Source organism: Pyrgilauda ruficollis, unplaced genomic scaffold (genome assembly GCF_017590135.1).
Source record: "Pyrgilauda ruficollis isolate IOZ18807 unplaced genomic scaffold, ASM1759013v1 scaffold1, whole genome shotgun sequence".
Taxonomy (NCBI): Eukaryota; Metazoa; Chordata; class Aves; order Passeriformes; family Passeridae; genus Pyrgilauda; species Pyrgilauda ruficollis.
The window spans coordinates 2,246,948-2,262,514 of NW_024508100.1; the positions used below are offsets into that span (position 1 = coordinate 2,246,948).

Consider the following 15,567-nt stretch of genomic DNA (forward strand, 5'->3'; position numbering starts at 1 on the left):
CTCTTAGATTTCAGTTAACCATTACTTGTCTTTTATTCCTCCTCCTCCTCATTTATTGTTGTGTCATTGCCATTAAAGCCTCTGTTATTTATCTGGATTAGGAGCATTCTAAATGTGAGTTAGGCGTTGAACTTTTTCATCTTTTAGTTGATTCTCTCTTCCTCTTCTGATCCATCTTACAAGCAGGTTTTACTTGTCAAATGCATCATTTTTTCAAGCAAGCATCTTCCGGTTTTTAAGGTTGCTTAACTTACAACAAGAAATCAGAAAACTTTGGGAACTACCACTGCTTTGTTCTCTCACCTGCTTCTAAGTTGTGTTGGGAGAAAATAAGTTACATGCTTGTAATAAACAGTAATATGTATTAAGATATTTGTAGGAATACTTTAAGTTCCCAAATACTGGTCAATGATACATAGGGCAAAACATAATTTTAATATTCTTGACATTTGTTGGATGCATATTTAGGGGAAGGGAGACAGAGGAATTATTAAATAGAGCTATTTCTTAACTGGAAGGGTTGACATGCACAACTGTTAAATGCTTCTTCATTCTCTTGTAACTGTAATTTGATAATTGGGAGGGGGAGGGGAGTTCAGACCACCAAAGGACATTAGAATTTTACTAAGAGATTCTGTAAGATTGTCATGCATATGAAAATCCTGTATAGTGCCTTTTTTCGGAATGCTTTTCCCGCTGTGTGACTGCAAGGTTAGTGACACAGAGCTGCCACTCAGTTTTGCTTTCAGCATTGCATTAAAATAAGCAAATAAGAAATTGATGTCATTATTTTATTTACTCTCTATTGTACAATCTTGCCACATAATTTTCAAGGTTAAAATACTGTACTGTTCAAACACTGGGCTGAAGCAATATTGATTTTTTAGAAGGACTCTCAGGGCTTTTGGGGTTTTTTTTGCTACATTTTGCAGAAGTGTGTAACTAAAAATACTTTGTTTAACCAAAAACTGTGGAAATACATTAGTGTGTTTATGGTTGAACTAGCCTCCACTGGAACTCTTTGGCCTTTATCCCCTAAGTTACCAGAAGAAGTTATTTGTACTTTATGGCAGGTTAGCATTTCTCTGGCACTAGTGAGGTGTATTTGATGGAGAAATTACAGATAGAATCAATCTGTTTAACAAGAATTTTGTTGAACATTTTTCTGATGTTGGCAGATCACAGAGATGTTTCAGAGTTTCCTTAAACCCTTTTTAACCTAATTTTAACCTCTTCACATAGTTTAAATGCCCATCTATTGCATTAAAACCAGAAGCTGTATATGTCATCAGTTGCTATGGTCAGATATTTTCCTCTACTTTTTTTTTTCCTTTGTCATCTACTGAAAGCTTGGTCAGATAAAATTAATCAAAACTTTTCAGATCCTTTAAAGTAATTCTTTCAAGTATTGGCTTATGTGTTTTGCCAGATTGTGACTGGTGTGATGAGTGAAGCCAGTGTTCATGTATATGTAGCTCTGCAGTCCACAGAAAGCAAAGCAGGAATGACATCCAAGGATATTAGTGAGTGAGAGGAATTGGATATGGATAGAGAAAATCCTCCCAAATAACTCTGGAACTGACTGGATTGAAAAACTATGTGGAAGAAAGGGATTGTAAGGTTCCTTTAGGAATTTCGTGTCCTTATCAAGACATCTGTCATCTAGGTATCTTCATCTTGCTTGTCGTGAGCAGCAGACATGCAGGCTGCCATTTTTTTCCCTTAGTTTAGCTGTATTTTTTTCCTCTTTAACTTCATATTTTCTGAAATTTGGGGTGGGATTGTTGTTGTTAACTTCAGATATCTTAAAATCAGATAGCTAAGCTTAAGCTGGTTACCCTAATTTCTTTTCATGATTAAGAGAAGAAACATTTACCAGCAGAGGGACAGTCATTGCCTCCTAAGATTAGTATTTAAAATGAGTCAGGTAATTGCTCTCTGGGATTGCCTGTTTTTCTCTACATACTGTTGGCAGCTTAGGGTGGAAATAATGTGAATATTAATATGGAATTATATGAATGCTGTTGAGAAAATCTTTGTTTGCCTGTCTGTCTGTAAATGTAGGTAAGGTCTCTAATTTTAAAACAGCTTTTCAATAGATTAGCTTAATTTCCTAGAGGAACACCTGCTAATTTCTCAGATTTGTAGACACTGTGTAGGAGAACCTGAAAGAAAGAATCTGTATAAGGCTCAGCTGATTGTTTGCTCTTTCCCATGGTCTCAGTTTATTGCAACATCCTCTGATTCCAGCTTCTGCTGCTCTGCTGCTGCAGGAGTCCAGCTATCAGGAATGAGATCAGACTGTTTAAGATCAAACTGTTTCCTCCTTGATCTGTGCTTAATCACAGAAGTATTTTGTTATGAAGAATGTTAAGTACAGAATTACAAAGTTTTCACTGAATCTGGAAATTGGATAACTGACTCTGGATGTCATCATGAACTAAAGCTAAGACATGTAATAGCTTAGCAGGTTAAACAGGAAATCAATACTTGACAGGCTTTGTGGTATTTTAAAAATATCTTCATAATACAGGAGCCCTAAGAAAGACTGGTAGATTCCTATTTTTAATTCACTAGTAATTCCCTTCCTTTCACATGTGAGTTTAGCACAGGTTGATAATGGCACCTTTATGTGTTCTCTTACCATTTTGTGTGTGAACTATTTTCATTTGTTGTTTTCACAGATTTACTTCTGAGCATCGATTTTGGGCACCCAGTGAAGTAGAGGAAGAGGTGGAAAATAAAGAAATTACAGAAATGTTAAAAACCAGGTATATAACATTTGCTGGCAAGTTTGAGCCAGTGAAACACAAATGTCGAGCACCCATGCCTGATGGGAGTCTGTGTGAAAGACAAGATCGGATTAAGGTAGGCACCAAGTTACATCACTTCCAAAATCTGCGCTGTATGGAGAAAATCTCCTTAAAACATCCATAAAAATTTATTTCACGTTGTAAGTACAGCTCAGGGGAGAGGAAGAGCATCGTGTTGGAGCAGTTCATTGTTAATATGTGCTTTGTAAGGGAAACATCCTTTTGGTAAAGAAGATGTAAACATTTAAAGAACTGTCAAAATTTTTTTTGGCATTCATTGTAGGTTTTCTGGATTTTATTTATTACTGTGATGTGTGAGTACCTGGCAGTAAGACAGAGATAGTTCTTTGCTGAAAAATTTTCCTCAGAGGCATATTTGATGTTAACTGTTTCTAGAAACTTACAATGTTTACTTGTATTCAAGAAACTTACATGTTTGAGGGGCAAAGAAATTTTATTTACAAATTAAGTTTTATGAAAGCTAAACTCTACACAGCCTCAAATTATAAGCACTGTTGAGCAGAACTATTTTGCCTAAATACTTGGTTCTGTTATCTCTGTTCTTCCTGTATTGTCTGAGGTTGAAGGATCTGAATGCACTTCAGTACTTCTGATGGGATTGTTACAGGACAGGGATACAGCATGAACAACAATACATAGTACAGCATTGGTGCCCTAGTTCCAGCCTTGACAGGATGTGCTACCTGGTCTCTTGAAATTGGATATTTGTTTCAAAAAGAGGTTATTTATTTGACATTCTGAATATATTAAACACATGATGTTTACAGGATTCTGATGCTTTCTGAAGAGGGCTGGGAGTCAAATGTAGTTTTGTTGCTCAATTCCAGTTTCCAGCTTTAAGCTGTGTTGAATAAAATTAAACATTTTCTTTTCATTCAGAAAATTTGTGAGATTTTTTCTTTCCCTTCTTTCTTTCTCAAGTGCCCTTTCCATGGAAAGATAATTCCTCGGGATGACTCTGTGAGATTTTTTCTTTCCCCCTCTTTCTTTCTCAAGTGCCCTTTCCATGGAAAGATAATTCCTCGGGATGACTCTGGGATTCCTGTAAATGCAGAGGACAGAGCCAGAGAAGAAAAGATGAAGTTTGAGAAGCAAGCAGCCCAGCCAGGTCTGTGTCTGCATAGCATCTTGAAAAAAAAAATAAATACTAGGCAGAAGTGTTACCTGTTACCTGTTTTGCTCCTAATCACATTCTCCCATTTGCATTCCTATTGATTTTAAATTACAGCTCATTTGCAGTGATTCTTGCTGATGTGATAAATACGGATACATGTATAGACAGAATAATGTTAACATTGTGTTTGTACTTTATTTCCAGTGGCTTTTGTAATGTTCCCAACACTGCTCAGACAGATCATGTTTATAAGGAACATGTTTATCAAGGATGGTTGGACCTGTTCCCTGGGAAGTGCTTTGCAGTAACGTTCCTGTGTTTCTGCAAAGATATCTAATCTTGCTGGTCCCTGACAGTTGTGATTTATGCAATACAATGATAATATTATTAGGATCACTGTGTTACCACCAGTTTTGGGAGGGCGTGCTGGATTTTTGTTTTTAAACAAGTGGGAATGGGCAACAAAACTATTGGTCATCTCCTTGCATCCTGGCTGCAGCCTTCAGGTGTGGAGGGGAGGACTCCTTCTTCCCCAAGATAATTTGGGCATTTTTAGCCAAGGTTCAGCTCTGGACTGGTAGGTGAGAAATGCAGGCAATAAGTACACAGGCAGGAAGACTTCCAAGGGGAATAAAAGGCTTTCTTGCAGTAGTGCAACTAAAACCCTATTAGTGATGGACAGGTGGACTACAGCCAGGAAGCTACTGGCAGTTGATGGACTGCAAAGATGAGAGAGGGATCTATCCAGCAAAGACACAGTGTATAATTGGAGGGGACAGCTTTTCTTTAACCTAGCTTCCTTCAGCAGGTCTTAGTTTTCTCTGCTTTGAGCTATTTATTGTAGGTGAGTATTCTGCATTCTAATTAAACTTAGCCATAGGCATTAGCATTTTGATAACCTGTACTGTACTCCCTTGCAGGAGTTCTCTCTTCAGGTTTGACTGACTTGGTGTTTGACAGTTATGCATATTATTAATAAAGCTACTGAACCTTTAATGAAGACTCTTGAGAGCCTGAGGAACAGTTACCTGTATTCAAAACAGGAATCTGTATTCAGAAAGGTCTGTGTGAAATGAGTGTGCATTTGAACATAGAATTGACCCACCCAGTGTCCTTTAATACTTGTTTGACCATCTTTGAGTGACTGTGCTTGGTGATTACAGCAGCACAGCAGTGCAGCAATTACTGAACACCTTCTGGTATTTGCAGGTGTCAAAGTGCTACATTTGCAGGTAGTTTCCATCCCTGTCCAGGTGGAGTAAGTGCTCTAAACTGGCATCCAGCCAGCAGACACTGTTGGACTGTCACAGGGAAACCAGGATAGGAGTGTGGATGTGTTAAAAAGGAAAGTTCCCAGCTTAGTTATGACAAACTAAAACTAGCAAATTAAACTGATAGGTGTTGTTGAAATCTCAAACTGGAAACTAATATTCTGGTATAAAAATCACTTGGACTGAAAAATATTGATTTTTTTTTTCCCTGTGAAATTGCCATTGCTTGAGGCTAGACATAGTATTTATTTTTATTACAGTGTCAGCTCGGTGTTGTTAGAGGCTTCTCACCTCTGGTCCACAAGAATGTGTCTGTTAGTCCCAAACCAGTGTTGGCATTGCTCCTTGTGTTATTGAGTGTGGTTGTTAAGCTGAAATGTCACACAAAGGTCCATCCCATCTGGCTGGGGACATGCTGCACAAGCTGTGCCACTTAATTTGGACAAAATCCTCCATGTTTCTAAAGCCATACATATACCAGATGTCACTAAATACTTCTATCCACTTTCGTCTTTGCTCTGCCTTGCTATTTTTATATTTATTTTAGAGTATTTTCATCAACTTTTTAATTTCTTTTTTGCTTCTTTTGAGGCTTGTGGTTTGGAGGGGTGTGTTTGGTTAGTTTTCAGTGATATTTGGTTTTGGGGTTTTTTTATTATAAAGGTCTTGAAGCAATTCTGAGCAGTGCTGCTATGGGAATTACACAACTGGGAGCCTACTGGACAGTCAGGAGCTGTTTGATTGACAACATCATTAATGAGAGAAGTTTGAAAAATCTGAAAAAAACCACTTAAATTTGGGGATCAGTTGTATGGTTAAATTGCACCAAAATTCTTCGTGCATCTCCTTCCTACTGGATGGTAGATTTATTTCTATCTTTGTATGATTAAGAGGGGAAACAGTTAGATAGAAGTCATATGGTTTGTGTGCTAATGACTGTGTTGTGACAACACTGTTGTTGTTATTATGGATCGTTTATTATCTTAGTACAAAATTTTAAACTCTAGCTAATGTCCACAGAAAGGTGCTTTGGGCTCTTCAGTCCTGGAACCGTGAATCAGTTGGGATTACGCTGACCCGCTAATCTGCAGCGTTCATCCTTTTCCCATAGTTCACACACAGGAGCAAATTAAGTGCCTATTTTTTGTGTCAACCCTGAAGAGTATCTGGTTTTTCAGCCCTTAGTGACTTGTTAACAAACAGGTATCAGGACAGGCTGGTGAAGGCAGGCCGCTGGCCACTCAGATGTGAAATAGCATCTCTTTACTAACTACAGTATTGATTCCCGCCTACCCTTGCAAACTGTGTAATTTTCTTTTCCCTGCTGCTAAACTCAGTAACAATGTATGAAGAGCTTTAGGGGCCCATCAATGCTCAAAAAGCCTGCTCTTCCCTGGCATTCTATTGATTTTTCTCAAAAGCTTTTAAATTGCTCCTTCATTTTACTCAAATGCTCATTTCATCTCTACTGGATGCCGGCATTTTTTCGTTGTGTTTAAACAATTGCTCCATTCACGGGGTTCCTAAACTGTGACGCCTTCTTATTACTGGGAGATAAACTGTTTAGACAGTTTTCCTTAATCTTGGATTAATCGTTCCTGTATCTGAATTGTGCTGTTCTGTATTCCCTCACTTCAAAAAAAAAAAAAAAAAAGTCAGTGAGGTCTTATGATCTATCAAGTATATGTGTTCTATTTTCTCCCTTTGTAACTCTCCTGTGCAACTCTTGAACAGCTTGGCTTTCCTCATGCTTTTTGGTGTGTTGGATTTTAATCAGTCCTTCCTTTCATGTATGATGGTAGTTTAGATCTAACCTTTCCTTGGAAAATTGCTCTGCTATTCCTTAACACCGTGTTCTTAAGTGAGGACATTGCCTCTGACCTTCCTGAAATGTTGTTAGCAGCGTTTGTCACACTCAGTGACCATCTTGGTGTATAAATGAAGTTGTAGAGTCCTTTAGGACTGTTTATGTCTCTATATTTACACAGTTGTTATGTAAGAGGAGTAGACGTTCGGTGTTACAATTTCTGCAGGCAAGAAAGGCTGGCTGACATAAGGGAAACTATGACAAATGAGTGGCAATTACTGTTGTTAAAATGCAGACTTCTGGCATTTCTGCGGAGTGTGGACCATGTTCTTTTTGAAGTAGTACTTCCTACAATTTTTTCCAACCTAAATGCTCAAAGTCTTTACAATGAAATGAAATTTTTCTACATTTCCCCTTGGCAGATGTCCATCCTCCAGCCACATTTTTACTTTATACTTTGTGCTACCATGTTTTGATATACAAGACTACACTGAAGGTGAAAAACTGTGGATTCCTCAAACAGTCCACAGTCTAAATTGTTCATGCTTTTTCCTCTGGTGGCATCTAGGATCAGAATCCACTTACAGTGTATGGCTAGATTCTGAAGCATTAAGGTTTTGAAAAAATGTAAAACAAGGTTTTGTTTAGATAAATTAACTTGTGTCAAGAGAAGAAATTTGATTTAGATAATTAATCTGAGGCAATGTGGGATACTTAGAAAGTAGTATCTTTTTCAGATGCAAAATGGGTGTTGTGGCAGCAGGATCATATTGTCCTACTCAAGAATTTTATGTATATGTCAGATACCAGTTCATGTTTTAAAATAAGTGTTATTGATGAAAAGAAATCACAATGTTGCCAGACCTACTCTGCTAAAAAGTTGATACATTCCATTTTTTAAGGTTTATTTTTAAGCTTATGCAGAATTTATTTCTGCAAATAAGTTCCTCAGCTATATTGTTGGCATTTTCATTTCTAAATAATAACCACTGTGTTTATTCAACTCTCCTACATGGAATAGTTTCGTTGGAACTTTGCTACTGTGCCACAGAAAAACCTTGACTTAGGTCTTCCTACAGAACAGTTTTGTCCATAGCAGCTACTAATACATACTGGCAGGGCTTCTTCATCCACTTCTGTCATTTTGGGAAACTGCTTTACCTCCCTTTAGATCCTTTAGATCACTGTGGTTCTGCCATCACCCATTGGTGACAGGAACCTCTTCCTTAGGGGACTGCAAATCCTCCCTGGGTTTGGAGTTTCAAAGTTCATTTTTTGTCTTTTGAACAGAGTGGCGAGATCCAGAATTCATGAGAGAGGTTGAAGCTGCTACAGGACTGGATCTTGGTTCTTCTAAAAGTAATGGAAAAGGACAGAAAAAGAAAGGGAAGAAGCAAAAATATCCAAATCTGACAGACCTGAAGCAACAGGCTAACACTTCTCGTTCCCGGCTTGAGAAGAAAGTCTTCAATAAGTAAGATACTGCCTTCTCTAAAGCCTGTTAATTCCTATTTCTGTTTGATTCAACTGTACTCTCTGTTTCTACATTAACATGAACTTACTAAACAGCTTCTTTGGCTAACTGCAAGCAAGAATATTTTCCATATGTCTGGAGGGTAAAAAATAGCAGGTCTTGACAACCAAGGTTATTTCTTCGAGAGCGATTTTTAAGTAATTTGCAAAATTTCCCTATGAAAGACTTCTTTCAATGTGTCTCAATTTTTTTAAAACTTTAATTTCTGGATTGGCTTCTCTGGATGATCATTTATTAGTCAGGCACAGCACCTCAGGTGGCTGTGGGAACCTGCCAGCCACTCCCAAATGTGCTTTAAAACATACAGTAGCTCCATCTGTCCACTATTAACACCATTTTTGATGCCTGTTCTTGCTTAGATGTGGCTACAACATAAATTTGCCTAAACATGCTCTGGTCTTTATCAAATGGGAAGCAGCTGCAGCTATTTAAAGAGTTTCACATGTCAAAAATGTAGTCAAAGTAAGGTAAAGTTGTCAAATCAAAAAAGAAAAATTATTATTGTAAAATCATTAATGGTGGGTTATTCTCTAAGCATACTGGATGAGTTGAACAGCATCCAGGACACAATATTTGTTTAAACTCAATTTTCCCTTCTCTGATGTACTGGTTATAATAACAGAGCCAAATCCACATTATTTTTGGTTATGGAAATAGCACATTTTATGTGAATTTCTCATGTCACCTGGTCTTAGTTAGAAGTCAGAGACATACAGTTCTAGTGATTGGAATTTCATATCATGGTTTACTGTGGTTTGTGCTAATGATTTTGAGTGTGTGTTAGTGCCAGGCATAGGGAATGAAACCTGTCAAGTTTTTAATGGGTTTCATGCTTTGCAGCACTAAACAAGATGATAACCTTGGCTCCTTATAACAACCCCAAATTACTTGAAATGTATAGGTGATAAACCCAGGCTCTAGTCTGCCAGTAAAGCTAAGTGAAATTGCACACAGATCATCAAAGTGGGATCTCATTTCATTTACAGTATCACACAATCCACTGGTGCTAATGTAAAACCTACATGACATGAAAGTGGCAAGGCCACTCTGCACTGCTAAAGGCTCACTTTTCTCCTACCAATTAGGTAATATTTGAAGTGCAAAACCATGACCACATTTTCCTTACTCTGGTAACTTTATTGGCAGACTTTTGTTAAAAGTATACCTCTTCCAGGGTGTTTTTTCAGAGTGTTGGTTTTCATTGCAGTTGCTGCTGAGAAAATCTTTAATCCCACCATTTAGAGTGTTATTAAGAAGAAACCTCTTTCAGATGTTTCAAAATGGCTTTGGAAATGAAGCCATTACAGAGAACAGTTACCAAACCAGAAGTCAGCTTCTTTATTGGAGATAACCCTGGAAGCAGAGCTGGAATAGTGTGCAAGGGCTGATCCTGAAAGAGGCCCAGGTGCATGTCTTAGCTGCATTTTCCTGCACAGCTGGGAACATCCTCAGAAGTGATAAATGCAGATTGTGACAACTTAGAGTCTTAACAGCACAGGCCTTGAATCTATCTACTTGTGTGATGGAACTTGCCAAATGTGTAGAAATCAAAGGAGACATCAGTCAGTGCCCTGCTTTTGGATGGGACAGTCCCTCAAACCAAGCCTGTAGCTGCTCTACCTCACACATCAGCAGAGCAGCCAGGTGTTTACCTGGAGATGTGTGAGGAGATAACAGCCTTCACAGGCAGGGTGACAGCTGAGAACACCTGCAAACATCACCCTCAGACAGCTGAGCTTCTGTTCCAGAGGCATCTTAGGTAACCAGGAAAAACTGGAACTTCAGAATCCAGGGAGGAACAAAATTCCTGAGGCATGGTGCCCTGAGCTCTGCACAACAGCTGCTTTAAGTTTCTGAGGGGGCAGATGTTCACATTTTCCTGACTGCTTCTGCTGCTTCTTACACTTCTGGATTTGTGAACCCATTCCTCTGCCTTACCAGCTGCAGGATGATGCATCACCTGCTCTGTCTCTGCCTTTTATGACAATCTCCTACTCCTGTTCATCATTTTCCTCACCCTCAAAATCGTAGCTGTGTAATCTACACTCAAAAGTTTGTGGAAGGGAAAAAAGTGCAGATGTCTGAATTACCCAGCTCAGAAGCATTGCAGTCCCTCCCTAGAGAAAGCTCTGGGCACATCTTTACTGGGAGGAAGCAAAGGCAGCCAGTGGATTTGGGAGCACCAGAAAGCTTAACAGCTCTGAAGTTCATTCCCTCACTTCCTTTTTGAACCTGAAGGATGTTCCAGAGCCTTCTCCAAGCACGGCAGGAGAGGCAGAGGGCTCAGGTGTTTGCCCATCCCGAGGCAGCAGGGATCCCGTTTGCAGGTGATGTGTGAGTGAGGTTTGCCATACTGTCCTGCCTGGGCTGAACTCCGAGCACTGCTGCAGCAGAAGCCTGTCCTGGAGAGATACACAATAACCTCTGGTGTCTTCCTACACTAGAGTTGTTCTTGTGGATTAAAAGCTGCTGCTCAGGAATGGGGATGCTGCTGGAGTGAGCAAGAGTCCAACTCAGCCCACATCTGATGAAACAGAGTTAGAGTAACCTGTGGAAGTTCACATGAACTGAACAGCCAACCCTTCCCTCACAAAAACTTTCTGGATTGTGGGTTTGATTTCATAAGGGTTTCTGAGTATTAATTCTTTAAGATCTTGTTAGATACTTTTAGGGGTTTTTTCCCTGAGAGCACTTACGTGCTTTTGAAAATCAAACTTGCTCCATGTGGCTCTAAGAAGTAACACTGGGAGGGTGGAACACAGAGCCATTAAACTGAAAGACTTGAATTTGTTTACTCCTGTTAATAAAATCATTGCTGAATTATACTATTTATATTGCTACAGCTAATTTAGTTAACAGGACAAATTTGTTCAACCTCATCAATGCCACGCTCAGAAGCCTGGTAGTGATTAATCAAATCCCCAACATTCATAAATGTTCTCTGAGATTGAGTAGACTCAACAGAACCATTATTATTGTTTTGTTTCTCTTTCAGAGGGGCCATGAAACGGGTCATGAAAGCCATGAACCGGGTGGACCAAAGGAAGCACGAGAAGTTTGCCAACCAGTTTAACTATGCACTGAATTAAATTCTTAATCACCTTTGCCCTTCTTTATTACAGGAGTGCAACTGCAAAACCCTTAATCAAAGATATTTGTATTTACACTACAATACTTTGCTGGGCACATTTTTACAGGTGTCATTTTTAAATTGTTTCCAAGTTTAATTTATTTGATAATGAATATTAATTTTGGAAAAGATGTGATGGTGTGGAATTGAATGCATTTAAAAAGTTGATAATTATTTGAAATACGCATGAAATAGAGATCTTTTATGACTTGTACATAATTTGGGTAAACTGTTCAGGTTTTGGGGCTTGGTTGTTTTCCTTCCTAAGGAACTCATGTAATTTGTACTTCCTTTGCCAGTACATGTGTTTAATTTTCCACTTTCAGGCCTTCAGGGAAAAAGATACTTTAAAAGCAATTTGATTGCTGGTAGGAATGCCAATGCACAGAGCATTTTCTCAGGCTACTGCTGTACAAACTGAGCCACACCAAGCAGCACAGCAGCTCCTGCAGCAGCTCTACAAAAACCTTGGTGCCCAGTAAAAAAATCCAAATCAGCTGGTGCCTTCAGATGATAAATGGAGTAGAGTTTGATTTCTGCAAACTGAATTCCAGTGGCTATGTTAGTCTTGGTAGCTGTGGCACAGATGGAAAAGCTGAAATGGCAAAGATCATCCTGGCCTGCTTCTTCCCAAGATGGTATCCCAGTATCTCTCAGAGCTGCTCCTGGGCAGCACATTGTGAAAGTCTGCACATGAACACAGAACGTGCTCCAGTTGAACTGCAGTCCAAAAAGCTCCAGTATGAGGTGAAAAGAAGAAGTTTAAGAAAATCACTCAAGTGGCACAAGTGAACTGCCTGGCTTGAAACAGATAAAATTACATCAGGCTAAAGCCCCAGAGTGTATATAATGACCCAGATATTACACAAGCATCTGGAATCTTCTAACTCCAGAGAGTTAATGTGCAGCTGGATCCACTGTGGGTTGTAGTTCTTGCCTGGGTACTTAAACAAATCTCCCAAATTTGTTTGCTGGTTATGGTCAAGCTTAAGGAGAGAGAATGAAACAGTGACCAGTTGTGCTCTTGCAACATTTCATACAGCTTTATGGGTAAAGAAAATCCAGAGAATCAGGAGAGTTGTGTTTGAAAATCAATTTCAAAGTGACCTGCAAAAGTCTCCAATAAAGTACTCATCACAAAGTAGAATGGATTCTCTATAGCACAGGCTTAGTTACTCACCTGTTGGAGGTGTTTCCTCATGTGTAAAGAGACTCTTAAGAATTAAAAATTGGGAAAATTTCAACAACTCAGTGTAGCTTCTGACCACCTCAGACAAAAGCTAATTTACAGTTCTGCCAAACACTTTCTGACTTGCACAAGTACTGCATGGAAAGCAATTAATGCTGACTTTTGATAATTTATCTTGCAGGAACTCTCTAATTTGGAAAATATGTTTTGTTCTTCAACACAAGTTGATATACTTCTGAGATACTGAAAATAAATTAAGAGGCAGAATTTCAAGTAATATCTACTCACTGCACTGGAAAGTAAAGCCACTTCTATTGTCAGTCTTGCTAATGTGGCAGTGAAGATTTCAGATGAAAATGTGGATAAGGACAAAACAAGTTCATCAAGTCAGTGGAATCAGCTGCTAAACTGATTTGATTTCATATTATGGACAAAGTCACACACACAAAATAGAAAATACACACAAAACAGAAAACACAGAAACCAAACAGCTCCACCACCTCACACATTGGAATGTGGTAGTAATCATTGGCTGCTGGGATTCCCAGACAGTCCAAACTTATCTGACACTTGGTGATTAACCTTCAAAGAGCCACAAAGGTCATTGTGCCACTATTCCAGAGATTCTTGAGCCTGCACAGGTTGAAGGTGTTCATTTCTAAAGCATGTTTTCTCCCTGTAAGAAGAATAGGAAATTTATATTGTGCAATAACACTTAGCCCTCCTTTGCTGGGGCCATGAAATGTCAGCAGTACAAAGTCCCCAGCAAACAGCAGATGCACTTCACCCCCTGGAGTTCCCATTGTGGGCCTTTGATAAAGATCCCAAAGACCAAGATTGGAATGAAAATGGCAGAAATCTGAGGGGGGAAGAAAAAGAAAAGTGTGGTTAGTCAGTTATGTTCCACTGTGAGCAGCCTGGTCTGAAGGAAGGTGTCCCTGCCTCTGGCAGAAGGGCTGGAAAGAGGTGGTCTTTAAGATCCCTCCTAACCCAAACCATGCTGTGATTCTAATGGTGCTATTTGGTCACATCAGTTCTAGAATTATCAGCTAAAACTTCCTGTCTGGACCCAGTTGTCCAATCTGGCAGTTAAACCTGATCCTATCACATGATCTGTGCTTTCCCCCTTCCTTTATTAAAAGCATGCATGCTTGGGGAAAAAAAAAAAAAAAAAAAAAAAAAATATTCTGGCAGGTGGCTCAGAAACAGCCAGCTCAGACAGAGGTACCTGGACTTTGGGACAGGTTGATGGCCAGTGGTGACTTCTTTTAAAGCTCTTCTGGTGTTTTTCCTCTGCATCTTTTTCTTCATTTTTTTGCCTTGGGGCAAGGTGAACCATTGACCCTTCATAGGAAAATGTGTAAATTGCACATCCCCTGTAGCACTTTCCTTGTGTTCCCCTGGTCCAGTGTGGGACAAACCCTTCCCTTAACCCATGTTAATTATTTATCCAATTATTTCTCTATAAGAGCCACTCAGCATGTTTACATGCAGCAGGTCTTGGGTGTTGTCACTTAAGCATTCTCATTAGACCTGGGCAGGCATAATCCAGAAGGTTTGGGGGAATTTTCTCCTTTTCCTGAGTTTATCTGTAGCTGTGCTGGAAGAAGAAATTTAAGAAGGCATCTCTCTCCAAAGATCCAGTATACCTCCACTAAATAGAAATCCTTTTATGTTCAAAAATTCAAAATAGATCAATCTGCTTTTTAGATACATCACACATTTTGTGTGTCAGTTTACAAATTTGAGGTCTTGGGCTCACCAATTCAAATGTTGCTCAACTGTTCCTGTGACATTTCTACTACAAGTTTTCTATTCCTGTCCTCAGGGCTTCTGGGGAAAAATAATAAATATAAGTATCATTCTCATAATCTCTCTGTGTGGTTTTGTCTTTGTAACTCACTCCAGCACCTTTGCAATTGTACTTGTGCTTACTGGGGATGCTGTGTATGATTTCCAGGTAGCTGCACACCTTGAGGATTTGGCCTTTAGAGTGTTGTTAAGGTGAACAGTTGTAATATATGCTGAATATTGTGTGGCTGAAGGGACTCTGAGCTGAAGTCTCTAAATCATCCTTTCTTAACCGGGGTTGTGTCAGGGGGAAAAACAAGAACTGTAAGCAGACTTCTCCACACACAGTTACACCTGAGGAGTAAAAGCCTGGAAGAAGAAAAGACCACAGCATGTACCATACCAGACCATGAATGATCTGGCACTCAAATACAGAGCATTTAGTGACATAAATGAGCTTGGCATGGACCTTGTGAGCAGGCTTCTGAGTGAGAGCCATCCTCCTGCACATCCCCTCAGGGGTTTCTGGGTGAGGAGCCCATACTCATCTTTTGCATGATGCCTTGTGACTCCATTTTCTCTAAACTCACTTGAGGCTTGGTTTTGTCGACCTGAGTATGGCTGCAAGTTTCTATTACAAAACTTAATACAAAAAAGTTCCTAGAAATCATAGTTAAAATACTTATTTGTAGTTCTTATTGGTGAGCAAGACATACAAATGGGATTTGTAAGCAGTTCTGCATGGACAATGGGTGGTGTCACACAGAACAGTTTGCACGTTGGGGAAAGGCTTCAGTTAATCAAAGTGGGCATTATTGAAAAAAAGAACAAAGAAACCAACTTTGTTTTGTGGAAAAGAAAAAGTAAACCTGTTCCATTTAAAGTGGCTGTGGAAAT

General features: G+C 39.2%; 1 protein-coding gene across 2 annotated transcripts in view; it reads left to right on the forward strand.

Annotated features, from left to right (window-relative positions):
• The window catches only part of UVSSA (UV stimulated scaffold protein A), a 47,392-nt gene extending 33,358 nt beyond the window's left edge, over positions 1-14,034 (forward strand). For both annotated transcript variants that reach the window (XM_041476661.1, XM_041476738.1), the window contains exons 10-13: positions 2,685-2,868; positions 3,831-3,942; positions 8,317-8,500; positions 11,556-14,034. In XM_041476661.1, the coding sequence (XP_041332595.1) occupies positions 2,685-2,868; positions 3,831-3,942; positions 8,317-8,500; positions 11,556-11,649 (574 nt within the window). In that variant the 3' untranslated portion in view covers positions 11,650-14,034. The remainder of the gene's footprint in view (positions 1-2,684; positions 2,869-3,830; positions 3,943-8,316; positions 8,501-11,555) is intronic.
• The last annotated feature ends 1,533 nt before the right edge of the window (positions 14,035-15,567 follow it).